The sequence below is a fragment of the Hipposideros armiger genome, unplaced genomic scaffold (assembly GCF_001890085.2).
Source record: "Hipposideros armiger isolate ML-2016 unplaced genomic scaffold, ASM189008v1 scaffold_599, whole genome shotgun sequence".
In the NCBI taxonomy this organism is placed as follows: domain Eukaryota; kingdom Metazoa; phylum Chordata; class Mammalia; order Chiroptera; family Hipposideridae; genus Hipposideros; species Hipposideros armiger.
Genome location: NW_017731949.1, coordinates 884,370 through 897,027, shown reverse-complemented (window position 1 = coordinate 897,027; position 12,658 = coordinate 884,370). Strand labels below are relative to the sequence as shown.

At 36.4% G+C, this 12,658-nt stretch overlaps 1 protein-coding gene across 2 annotated transcripts in view; it reads left to right on the top strand.

The window, feature by feature from the left end:
• ERCC6L2 (ERCC excision repair 6 like 2) overlaps positions 1-12,658 on the top strand; it is a 119,974-nt gene that overhangs the window by 30,407 nt on the left and 76,909 nt on the right. For both annotated transcript variants that reach the window (XM_019624681.1, XM_019624680.1), the window contains exons 4-9: positions 2,689-2,882; positions 5,436-5,597; positions 6,012-6,219; positions 10,311-10,451; positions 11,456-11,569; positions 11,862-11,981. In XM_019624681.1, the coding sequence (XP_019480226.1) occupies positions 2,689-2,882; positions 5,436-5,597; positions 6,012-6,219; positions 10,311-10,451; positions 11,456-11,569; positions 11,862-11,981 (939 nt within the window). The remainder of the gene's footprint in view (positions 1-2,688; positions 2,883-5,435; positions 5,598-6,011; positions 6,220-10,310; positions 10,452-11,455; positions 11,570-11,861; positions 11,982-12,658) is intronic.

Genomic DNA, 12,658 nt, shown 5'->3' with positions numbered 1-12,658 from the left:
ATTCGGTGTTTTCTGCTATTTTATCTTATAAATCGCCGATTCAGTCCTCTGCTTCATCTAATATGTTGATTCCCTCTAATGTATTCTTTTTTTAAAAAAGATTTTATTGGGGAATTGGGGGAGGGAACAGTGTTGGGGAATCAGGGAAGGGGAACAGACAAGTTGCTGTCCTTTGGTTCTTCAGTCTAGTTGTGGAGGACGTCATTTCACTGGCCCATGTTGGTATTGTGATCATCTCACTCTTCCAGGTTGAGGCAGATTGGTCACCGGCCATTGGACAGCCGCTCACGGCAACTGCTGGCCACTCATGGTAGCTCACAGCAGCCCACTGCAGCCCTACTGCAGCCTACGCTGTCACTGGCAACTCACGGCAGCCCAGCTCCAGGTCAGGCTGTTGTTCACCATCTTAGCTGTAGAGGGCGCGGTGTCACTGGCCCATGTGGGATCCAAACCGGCGGCCCTGTTGCTCAGAGCTTGCGCTGCCAAGCCAACTCTTAACCAACGAGTCACTCGGCAGGCCCTAATGTATTCTTTATTTCAGTTATTGTATTCTTCATTTCCGACTGGTTCTTTTTTATGTTTTCTATCTTCATTTTTATGTTTCCTATCTCTTTGTTGAAGTTTTCTCTGATATCACTGAGCATCCTTATAAGAAGTGTTTTTAACTCTGTATCTGGTAGATTGCTTGTCTACATTTTGTTTAGTTAATTTTCTGGAGTTTTGTTCTCTTTCATTTGGTAGAGCTGCTATGTGTCCCAGTCTTAGTAGAGTGGCCTTAACTACTAGGCACACTGTAGGGCCCAGTGGCGCAGTCTCCCTGGTCACCTGAGCTGGGTGCTGCAGGTATGTCCCTTGTGTGGGTTGTGTGTGACCTCCTGTTGTAGTTGAGTCTTGGTTGCTGTTTGCATGTCAGTGAGAGGGATTGACCATTGGAGTTGATTGACTGTGAGGACTGGCCATGACTACAGTGGAGGAACTGTGGAGCAGGGGTTGACCCGAGGGAGCACGATTCCCTTTGCAGGGCTCTGGTGCCTGTGCAGTCTGCTCTTTGGGTGTGTCATCCATAGAGGCAGCCAGGTGGTACTCTGGCTCAGTTTGAAGCCAGCCACCAGGCATGCTGGCTCCAGGGCCTGCTAGACAGTCGGGGGAGAGTACCCGCTACAGGCCAAGTTCAGCCTCAGCTTTTGCTCTGCCTGGGGCCACCTGGCATGGACCACAAAGCAGATGGTTGCTACCTGTGCTGGCCTTAGAGGCACCTGGGAGAGGCCAAGGTGCTAATCAAGGCTGGCTGCTGCCAATGCTGGGCTTAGGGTTGCTCAGCAAGAGGTACAGGGCACACGGAAACCAGATGCTGCTTGTTTGGGGTTTGTGAATCTTTGATAGATTTTGGGAAAGTCTGCAGCATGTGCTAAGACAGGCTGTTTGTATGGAAAAGGCACTGGAAGTGGCCTGGGTGGGCCTGCAAGTTGGCTGGGGGGAGGGGGTCTCAGGTAATCACCAAGGTCAGGCAGACTGTGTTAGCCAGGTTGATGGAGACTCTGATAGGGTGCCTGCCTACAAGTGCACACTGGGAGTGGGGGGGCTCAACAAAGGAACAATGGCTTCTGCCAGCACTTCTGTCTGTGAGAAAGCTGCCTCTCCAGCCCTCCCCTTGAAGCCAAACAATTCAGTCCCAACCAAATGTCCCTGGCACTTTTTGAGCTGCTGCCCTAGCGCTAGAGCTCAGAACAAGTGAGTCTATCACTGAGTAAGTCTGAGCATAGACCCTTTAAGAGGAGCACCTGGGAGTGCAGCACCCTCCATCTCACTCAGCCACAATCGCCACTGTTTTTCACAGGTAGAAGTTTTAGGGACTTCTTTTCTTGACATGGGAACCCTGGGCTGGGGAGCCTGGTATAGAGGTGAGACCCCTCACTCCTCAGAGAGTACCTACACAGCCAAAATATCCATCCCAATTTTCTACTGCCACATGCAGGCGTGGGATCAGCCCATTCTGTGCCTCCTCCCCTCCTACCAGTCTACAGATAGCTTCTTCTGTATGTTCTTAGTCATAGGACTTCTGTTCAGCTAGACTTTGGGAGATTCTTAATTATGGTTGTTCTATAGTTTAGTTATAATTTTGAGATGGTCGTTAGGGAATGCAAGCACAGCATTTACATACTCTGCCATCTTAACTAGAAAAGGAGGTTTTCTTCTAATTGCTTTGATTTTCCAGTGAGTTTTCCAGGTTTTCAACTAACAGTATCTGAGAGGGGGGAAGGAAATGGAGTAGGAAGATGAAAAGGAAAGAGAGCTCCAGAAGACCATATATATAAAAAAAAATACCTGGTCTGCTTTGCATATTTATGCTACCCGCTTGGCTCTTGAAGTTGTTATTGGGATCCTGATTATACTGTTTTCTCCATTTTGTAAAATTACTTGTCTCTTCTCTCTCAACTCCTTTCTGAAGGGGAAATAAAAAAATAGCTGTTCCTTTGAGCAAGGTTAAGTATTTGTCATAATAAAAAGCTAAGTAAACAATAAAGGTTTTTTTGATCTTCTATGTCCAGATATACCCAGATTCTCAGTTGTATTTATTATTAACTACAGTGCCAAAAATTAAAGAATAAAGCTATTGATATTCTGGATTTCACTTTAGAGTTTTTTCATTTTTAAAAAATATATCAGAAAATTTTTTTCTTCTTTTAGATGTTCTTAATAGTTGCTCCTCTTTCTGTCCTGTACAACTGGAAAGATGAATTGGACACCTGGGGTTATTTCAGAGTCACTGTATTACATGGTAACAAGAAAGACAATGAACTGATTCGTGTAAAGCAGAGGAAATGCGAGATTGCTCTAACAACTTATGAAACACTGCGCTTATGTCTGGATGAACTTAACAGGTAATGGCAATAATGAGAATGATTACGTTAATATTCTGCTTACATCAATTGTATTTATCCCTTTATATTGTTATTTTTTAAAGCTCTAAATATTCTTCAGCATGATTTAATTTCATTTCAGAATTATTGATATAGTCTATAATAATTAACTTATTTTCTAAGGAGGAAAAACTTGCATCAGATTTCCCTCAGTTTCTTATTTTATTTCCTCTTTGACCTGTCTGAAGCAGTGCCTGTTAAAGAATGATAAGACTTCGTCTAAATACAACCTTTTATGCATATGCCTCAAGACTAAGGCAGTGATTTTCTTGAGTGATTTTAATTATGTGAGTCTGTTGTGAATGTAGACGGGCAAAAAATCCATGCTTATTGAGAACCACTGTTCCAATTTCCCTGCATCCTTGTCAGTACTTGATATTGTCAGTCTTTTTTTATTATAGTCATTTAAATGGATCTGTAGTGGTATCTTATGGTTTTACTTTGCATTTCTCTAATGACTAATGATGTTGAGAACCTTTTCATGTGCTTATTTGCCATTTGTATTATATTTCCATTGGTGAAATGTCTATTAAAATCTCTTCCTCCAGCTTTTGAATTGGATGTTTTAGCTTGTGTTGAGTTGTAATAGTTCTGTATTTATTCTTTATACAGGTTCCTTACCAGGTTATGATTTGCAAATATTTTGTTCCAGTCTATAGCATATCTTTTCATCTTTTTTTTTTTTTAAAGATTTTTTATTGGGGAATCGGGGGGATGGGAACAGTGCTGGGGAATTGGGGGAAGGGGAACAGACAAGTTGCTGTCGTTTTGTTCTTCAGTCTAGTTGTGGAGGACGTTGCTCACTGGCCCAAGTTGGCACCATCATTGCGCTCTTCCCGGGCGAGGCAGATCAGTCGCCAGCTTCTGGACGGCCGCTCACTGCGGCTGCTGGCTACATACAGTAGCCCATGGCAACCCACTGCCACAGGGGCTGCAGCCTACACCATCGCTGTCGACTCACAGCAGCCCAGCTCCAGGTTGAGCTGTTGTTCAGCATCTTAGCTGTGGAGGGCAGTGTCACTGGCCCTCATATGTGGGATCTGAACCGGGGCCCTCTGGCGTCCCAAGCCAGCTCTTAACCATCGCGCCACTCGGCCGGCCCTCTTTTCATCTTTTTAATGGTATCTTTGGAAGAGCAATAAAGTCTAACTGATCAATTTTTTTTAATAGTAACCATGCTTTTGGTATCATTTCTAAGAAATTGTATGCCTTACCAAAAGTCACAAAATTTTTTTCCTATGTTTTATAACTTTAGCTCTTATGTCTAGTTCTGCGACCTATTGTGAGTTATTTTTTGTGTATGGCATGAAATGTGAGGGCACAGGAAACATGTTTTCTCCCACCTTCTAAGTTCTTCTAGTTGGGCTAATAATCAAATTGACATGAGACAGATTAATGGAGAAAATGCCCAAAATTTATTATGGACATACATTCAGGGGTGCCATAACATATGAAACCTGAAAATGCATTGGACAGTTGAGTCATTTTGGACAAAGAAGGCGGGCAGAGGTCTGGGATTTCAAAGGGAAAATAGGCAATTTAAATATGTGGTAAACAAATTTCTTGCTGGATCAGCCAGAAACAATGGGACATAAAGAATTTAGTGAACAGAATTTGGTTGGGTCCTCCCTGTCTGCCACACTTGATTCATATGTGCAAAGGTGATTACACTAAGGTGAATATGCTAAGGTTCCCTTCCAGAAGCAGGTTTTTCTATCTGAATTCCTTTAGGCAAGAAGGGGGAGAATCAAAGATTCTTTCCAAGACTTTTGTTTCTTAATAACCAGCTTAAAGCCAATATCCCAAAGGCATATTTTAGGGTAGCAAAATTTTTGTTCCCCTCAGAGGTGAGTCTAAATTAATTTTCTTTCATAGAACTCTTCCCTGGGCTCTTATTTATCAAATGTTTTATACTCAGTTATAATCAGTTCTTGATGATGCTCAAATTCTCTGATTAGCCTGGATCCTGTGTCCTTTGGACTGTCCCCATTTGTCTTTGTGTACATCTGTGCTTTCAGTATTTCCCCTGCTGCACATCTGAAATCAACCTTTTCTCCATGGGGCTCTGGTTCCTTTTAGTGGATTGACTGCGATGGGTGCTCATTTCTACTGGGGTAACAATCACTCTAAACCTTTTTGGCAGGCAGAGCTATATAATAAAAAATCACCAGTTAATATTGCTTTCATTCAGATTTAACATTGCATGTTTTGATTCATATATTTTATATTTATTTCTCTGGTTTATTACTTAAACAATTCTTTTGTAATTTTTTAAATGAGTTTTTTTTTTTATTCCACTATCACTAAACAGAATCTCTATACTCTTTTGTCTCTATGCACATTTTGCTTTTGTGGACTGTCCAGACCTGTGACCATTTAACCAACTATGGAATCATCAAAGAGTAAAGAGGGAAAAAACTCAAACTTTGGTTGAGAAAGCTGCTTTCTAAAATTTGTATAGGCTAAGAAAGGAAAGTTTTCTCAACCTCTCCCCGCTTTTTTCTCACTTAATAGCTTGCCATGGTCAGCTGTCATTGTGGATGAAGCTCACAGAATCAAGAATCCAAAAGCTAGAGTAACAGAAGTTATGAAAGCTTTAAAATGTAATGTTCGCATTGGCCTCACTGGAACCATTCTTCAGAACAACATGAAAGAACTGTGGTGTGTTATGGACTGGTGAGTGAAAACACTTTTTATTTTGGGGGAAATTATTTAATACATCTTTAATGTTACCTTGTTTGCTAATTATTAGTTTCTGGGGGGAAAAACATAATTATTTATGTATTTACAGAAGAGTTTGATCTCAAACATAGTATATAGAATAGAGAGTCCCGTGAAACCTATCTTTATATATTACTCTTGGTCCCTGAAGTAAATATCTGAACTAATTTACCAATTCTATCATCACTTTATAGTTATTTACTGAAACTGTCATAAAGAAAGAATGGTTGGTTTGCTTGCCTTTTGTCATGGTTGTCATTAACAAATAAGTGCCTAAGAATATTTCTTAGAAGCAAAAAAGAAAGCCAATGTTTTTCTTTTTAGATGATGAAATAAAGCCCTAACATTTTTCTTATTGCCTTTATGAAGGGCTGTGCCAGGACTATTAGGTAGCAGGATCCAGTTCAAGAAGCAGTTTTCTGATCCAGTAGAACATGGTCAGAGACACACAGCAACAAAAAGAGAACTAGCTACTGGCCGAAAAGCCATGCAAAGGCTTGCAAAAAAGATGTCAGGATGGTTCCTGAGGCGTACAAAAACTTTAATCAAGGATCAGTTGCCTAACAAGGAAGACCGGGTGAGGATCGCATTTGTATATATTATTAATTTGTTGTTGTGTTTTATGTTTTCCTGAAAAAACACATTTTCAGTAGAAAATCTGTCGCCTGTGGTATTTTATCAGTATAGTTTTTTTGCCTTTTACTCAGTGTGAAAAAAATTGTTATATGCCAAATTTCAGAAAACATTAATTGAGCCCAGTCATTTTTCTTACTAGCTTTATTTACTAAGCTGTCAGCTAACAGGTTTATTGTTAGTATACATTAAGCTCATTTCTCTTATTTTAGAACAAAAAGACTTTTGATATCATTCTTCCTCAATGAAGAAAGAAGAGCTTCTCTCTCTAATGTCTTTTCTGTTTGTATTTTATCCTTCCTATACTGTCTACTCTCTACAATTCAGTATATTCTTTGGCACCTTAACTCTAGCTACAGGACCAGAGTGGTTAAAAGCTTTATATTATTATAGGTTTGTTGCTTGTAGAATGCTATTTGCTGTGACATGACTAACCTAATTTTACAACTCTGTAGGAAAATTACAATTAAATTCTATTAATTGTTTAAGGAAATGTGAGGAGTTGACCGTAAGAGGATTTTTTTTTTAATATAGTGTTTCTCTTTTATAGTTTTTAATCTTATGGTTCTTTTAGCTCAGGCAATGGAATAAAGGTTCTATAAATTACCGTGAACGAAATCTAACTAATGTTGTCCCACATAAGACCAATCCTATCAAATGCCTTCTAGTCTTAAAATATCCTGTTGAAAGGAAAATATGGTACTGACATGCAAGTTGGGGAAATTAATATGACATTTGACTTTTGACCTGAAGCAAATATTGTTATTTCATTGGAAAATTTGATGAACCTCCACTTTTTGAAAATATTTTGTGCAATTTAATGTATATTGTTTAGTTGTCTATCTATAGTAGTAGGAAAAACAAACCATAAAAATAGGAAAAGAGAGTTACACATAGAAATTTAGAACTTGGGCTCTGAAATCAAATGCCATAGGTTTGAACCCTGCCTCCTCTACTTATGAATTGTATGATCTTGAGCAATTTGTTAAGTCTCTCAAACCTTGGTTTCTTTATCTGTTACATGGGAGTGATGATAACATGTCTTCCTCACATGGTTGCTCTGAAATGTGTGACATATAAGAAGTGTTCAGTAAATGTTATTACATGTTTTAATAATACCAACTCAACAATCAAATACTTAGGAATAAATGTAACCAAGAATGTGAAAAGACCTATACACTAAAAACTGTAAGACATTAGTGAAAGTTGAAAAAGACACAAATAAATGGAAAGATATCCCATGTTTGTGGGTTGGAAGAATTAATATTGTTAAAAATATCCATCTACCCAAAGCCATCTATAGAGTTAATGCAGTCCCTATCAAAATTCCAGTTGCATTTTTCACAGAAACAAAAATGAAATCCTAAATCATAGTGAACCACAAAGACCCCAAATAGCCAAAGCAATCTTGAGAAAGAAAAATAAAACTGGAAGCATCACATTTCCTGATTTCAAACTATACTACAAAGCTATAGTAATCAAAACAGTATGGTACTGGAATAAAACCGGACATGTAGACCAATGAAATATAATAGAGAGCCCAGCAATAAATCCATGCATATACAGTCAACTAATGTTTGACAAGGAAGCCAAGAATACTCAGTGGAGAAAAGATAGTCTTTTCCAGTAAAATCTGCTGGGAAAATTGGGTATTCACATGGGATAGGATGAAATTGGGCTCCTATATTATACCAAACTCACAAAAATTAACTCAAAATGGATTAAAGACTTAAGTGTAAGATGTAAGACCTGAAGCTGTAAAACTCCTAGCAGAAAACATAGGGAAAGAGCTTTTTGACATTCGTCTTGGTAATGATTTTTTGAATGTGACACCCAAAATATAAGCAACAAAAACAAAAATAAACAAGTGAGATTACATCAAACTAAAAAACTACAGCAAAAGAAACAATCAACAAATGAAGAGGAAACCTATAGAATGGGAGAAAATATTTGCAAACCGTATACCTGATAAGAGGTTATTATCCAAAATACATAAGGGATTTATACAGCTCAATAGCAATAATAATAATAATAAATAAATAAATAATACTCTGATTAAACAATGGACAGAGGATCTGAATAGACATTTTTCTAAAGAAGACATACAAATGGCCAACAGGTACATGAAAGGATGCTTAATATCACTAATCATCAGGGAAATGCAAATCAAAACCACAATGTGGTGTAACCTCATACCTGTTAGAATTGCAGTTATAAAAAAGATGAGAGATAAAAAGTGTTAGTGATGATGTGAAGCAAAGTGAACCCTTGTGCACAGCTGGTGGGAATATAAATTGGTAGAGCTACTATGCAAAACAGTATGGCGGCTCCTCAAAAAACTAAAAATAGAACTACCATATGGCCTAGCAGTTCCACTTCTAGGTGTATATCCAAGGGAATGAAATTACTTTTGTAGAGATACCTGAATTCCCATGTTCATTGCTGCAGTATTCACAGTAAGGAAGACATGGAAACATCTTAAGAGTCTGTTGACAGATTAATGGATAAAGAAAATGTGATATGTAGATATAGTAATAAATATAATGGAATATGATTCATCCATAAAAAAGAAGGAAATTTGTCATTTGTGACAACATAGATGGGTCTTGAAGGCATTATGCTAAGTGAAATAAGTCAGACAAAGACAAATACTGTATGATTGCACTCGTATGTGGAATATTTTTTTTTAAAAGCCACACTCAGTGACAGAGGGAATGGAGAGATATTAGTCAAAGGGTACAAACTTCCAGTTACAAGATGCATAATGGGGATCTAATGTATAACATGGTCACTATAGTTAACAATACTGGATTGTATACATGAAAGTTGCTAAAAGAATGATAGATCTTAAAAGTTCTCACCACACACACACAAAAAAAATGCCATTATGTGAAGTGATGGATATGTTAACCAATCTTATTGTTATGGTAATAATTTTGCAATATATGTTTGAAATCATCACATTGTTCACCTTAAAGTTACACAATATTATATGTCAATTATATCTCAATAAAGCTGGGAAAAATAATAACTCAGAATCCCCTCCATACCTTAATCATTGACCTCCATCTTCTATATTCTTTTTATTCTTATATGTACTTTTATATTCAAGTAGAGTCAAGATATAGCTAATATTTTATGTATAGTTTTTTTTTTTAATCTAGCATTGTTTTATATAGACTTCCCTGTATTTGCTTGGATGCACAAATTTGTCTTTTTTTTGGCAATAATATTCTGTTGCAGTGATATATATACATATTTATAAATAGATGGTTTTTCCCTATTATTCACATTCCTCAAAGTCCTATTATCAGTATCTTTAGTTTTATGACCCTGCTTATAAACGGCTATAGCTGAAAGAATTTTACCAATTTCCAGTGCTACAGGAAACATAAGGTAATTGTATCCCCCATAACTTATGGCATTATTTTATCATATTTTTTTAATCTTTGAATTTGGGCAGAAACTAACAACTTGTAATTGCTTTTATGTATATTTACTTAATGCTTATCATTACTAATTTTAGGAATTTATAACAAGATATTCAATATAAATACTTTATCTTGTTTTCAGTAATATGAAGTTTGGGGTATTTTTCTGTTTTCCAAATAATTCAGTAATTGTAATTCATACTATTGTTCTAAAAGCTTCCACTTTTTTTCTTATCTATGATAGTTTTTTATTTGAGCTTTAACAATTTATTTGCATAATAGACTAATAATTTGCAATCCTGAAAAGAGCCACAATTTTTGAGAAATATATAAGGAAATCACATAACTTGTTTTTCATATTTTGTTCCTTTTAATTAAAAAACAAAGATTTATTTGAATATAAAGATAATTTGTATAGTTTAGTGTAGGTTGCTGGCAAAGAATATAGGCGATTTGGGAGAAGCTACCATAATGATGTATTTATAAGAAGAATAAATTAGCTTATGAGTAATTTTTACTGTAACGTTCTATGAAATCTGATGAGTATTGTGATTATTAATGCTATAAAAAACATACTAATAATTACCGGTGTTTTTGTTGGCAGATGGTGTATTGTTCTCTGACGGATTTTCAGAAAGCTGTCTATGAAGCAGTATTAGAAACAGAAGATGTGACTTTGATACTTCAATCCTCTGATCCTTGTACCTGCAGCAGTGGCCGAAAAAGGAGGAATTGTTGTTATAAGGCAAGCATTTCAGTATGATAGCTTTACTAGCTTGTTTTCATTACATAGTATTCTGTTCTAGTGTCAGAGTAAGTAGCAGATAAAATAACTTTTCCTCAGATAGTTCTTTAACTTTAGAAGCCATGAGTTAATAAAAAGGGAAAGCTTTACAAAATATTTGTCAATTCAAAAATATTTTTCAATATCAAATAGTAATCACAGTTAAATACAATATTGAAATATCTTTAAAAAACTAGTTTTTGAAAGTAGCTTCAGTTTGATATCCTCCATTCAACTTTTATTGGGAAGTATCCCACTTTCATCTTGAAATTTCATTCATTGTCAGGAAGTCTCTCATTATCCACTAATAGTAAACTTACTCTTTCATAGCAGGCTGAAAATATTATTCTGATGTGAGGTGTAGTATTATTTTAATAGAAACTGTGTACAGTATAGTATTTTATTTAGAAACAAATATTTTTTTGGGTTTTTTTTACGTTATATCTATATATCCTGCCCTTTTTTAACCTCTATTTTATTATCAAGTTATGTGTCACATAACTTGGTACGTAGAAGGACCCTAAATAAATACTTATCTAGATCAATATTTATTCTATCTCTTATTTATTTTGCTGTTTTTAACCACTTCACTTTTTTTGTAATAGCCCAGATTCCTAGGAAACCTTGGAATGTAAATGAGAGGAGTTTTATTGCCAGGAGCCTCATATGACAGCACTTCTATCACTGTGTACCATGAGGATAAATATTGTTTCTGGAATCAGGACTTTTTCCCTTCTTTTATTAAAAACATCACTGTATTATGGTTCACCAAAAGTATGATTCCATATTAGTGATTCATGGATATTTTGTATAAACTATTGACTATCATTTTCTCAGAATGTATTGTGCCAATAATAGTAACCTGATAATAAATATTATTAAGTGATATGTTTTGTGATTTAAGTAGTTACATAGCCATATTAGTCCCTTGCTTATTTTTATTTTCTTTGTTTTTCTGGTTACAGACCAATTCACATGGTGAAACAGTGAAAACCTTGTATTTCAGTTACCTTGCTGTCCTTCAGAAGGTAGCTAACCACGTCGCATTACTACAGGCTGCAAGGACATCCAGACAACAGGTTTGGGTGGCTGTTAAAATCTTTTTGTGGTGCTACTTGGTAGAAATATTTTATATTTAGTATAAAATTTCTTAACCAAATATCCTTAAGTTATTTTTGTATGAAATTTAAAAGGAAACTTGCTCAGCTTTTAATTTAGGTGTCGAACAAATATATGCACTTAAGTTTTTAATCAAAGCGAGAAAATTTAAGCTTAGATTAAAATAACTTATTTTTTAAATTTTATTTTCAATTTGTACAGGTTTGAGTGTGTGAAGTTGATATTTCTTTTCTTCTACCTCTTCTCTTTAAGGAAACACTGATCAAAAGGATATGTGATCAGGTATTTTCCAGATTCCCAGATTTCGTGCAGAAAAGCAAAGATGCAGCCTTTCAAACACTTTCTGACCCAAAATACAGTGGGAAAATGAAGGTAAGTGCTCTTCTTCCAGGTCATATGGACATAAGGATGATATACAAAATATTTATCAAGTGGTATGACAGGGACGCCAACTAATCAGAACAGATGCCCCATCATTCAGAGGAGATGATGGCCAGAGACAACTGGTATAGTTGTATCTGCATTTAGAAGCTCATTATGAACTCTACACCTGATGGTTTCTCAGTTAGAAGTACATGAAATATACTTCAAACTTCCCTATTGATGTATTGGATTCATGCTCTCTTAAAAATGTATGCTGTTCCCACATGTGTAATAATTTGTCTTCAAATGTTTAGGAGATAATCTACCACAGATATAAATGCTAATGCCAAATAGGAAGGTGAGGATAGGTAGGAGCCCGGAATTAGAGAGACGAGCTTCTGGAAGAGTTTTCTAAGAGTTCTCTATGAGAACTCTAATAAGAGTTTTCAAGGCCTCTGTGTCTAGACTGAATTTTCTGCCTCTTGCTTGTACTTGTTTGTAGATTGTAAGGTCGCTAAATCTTCTCTTTTGTGGTGAGGGAGCATTTGTTTTACACTGGGAAACTGATCTGTAGTGCTGCTCTTGGTGATCTGTTACTGAAAGAGTGGTGTGAAAAGTAAGGCTAGATTCTCCAACCATGACCTAGGCCTCTGGGCATTGCTCATCACAGCTGCATGAAATGCTGA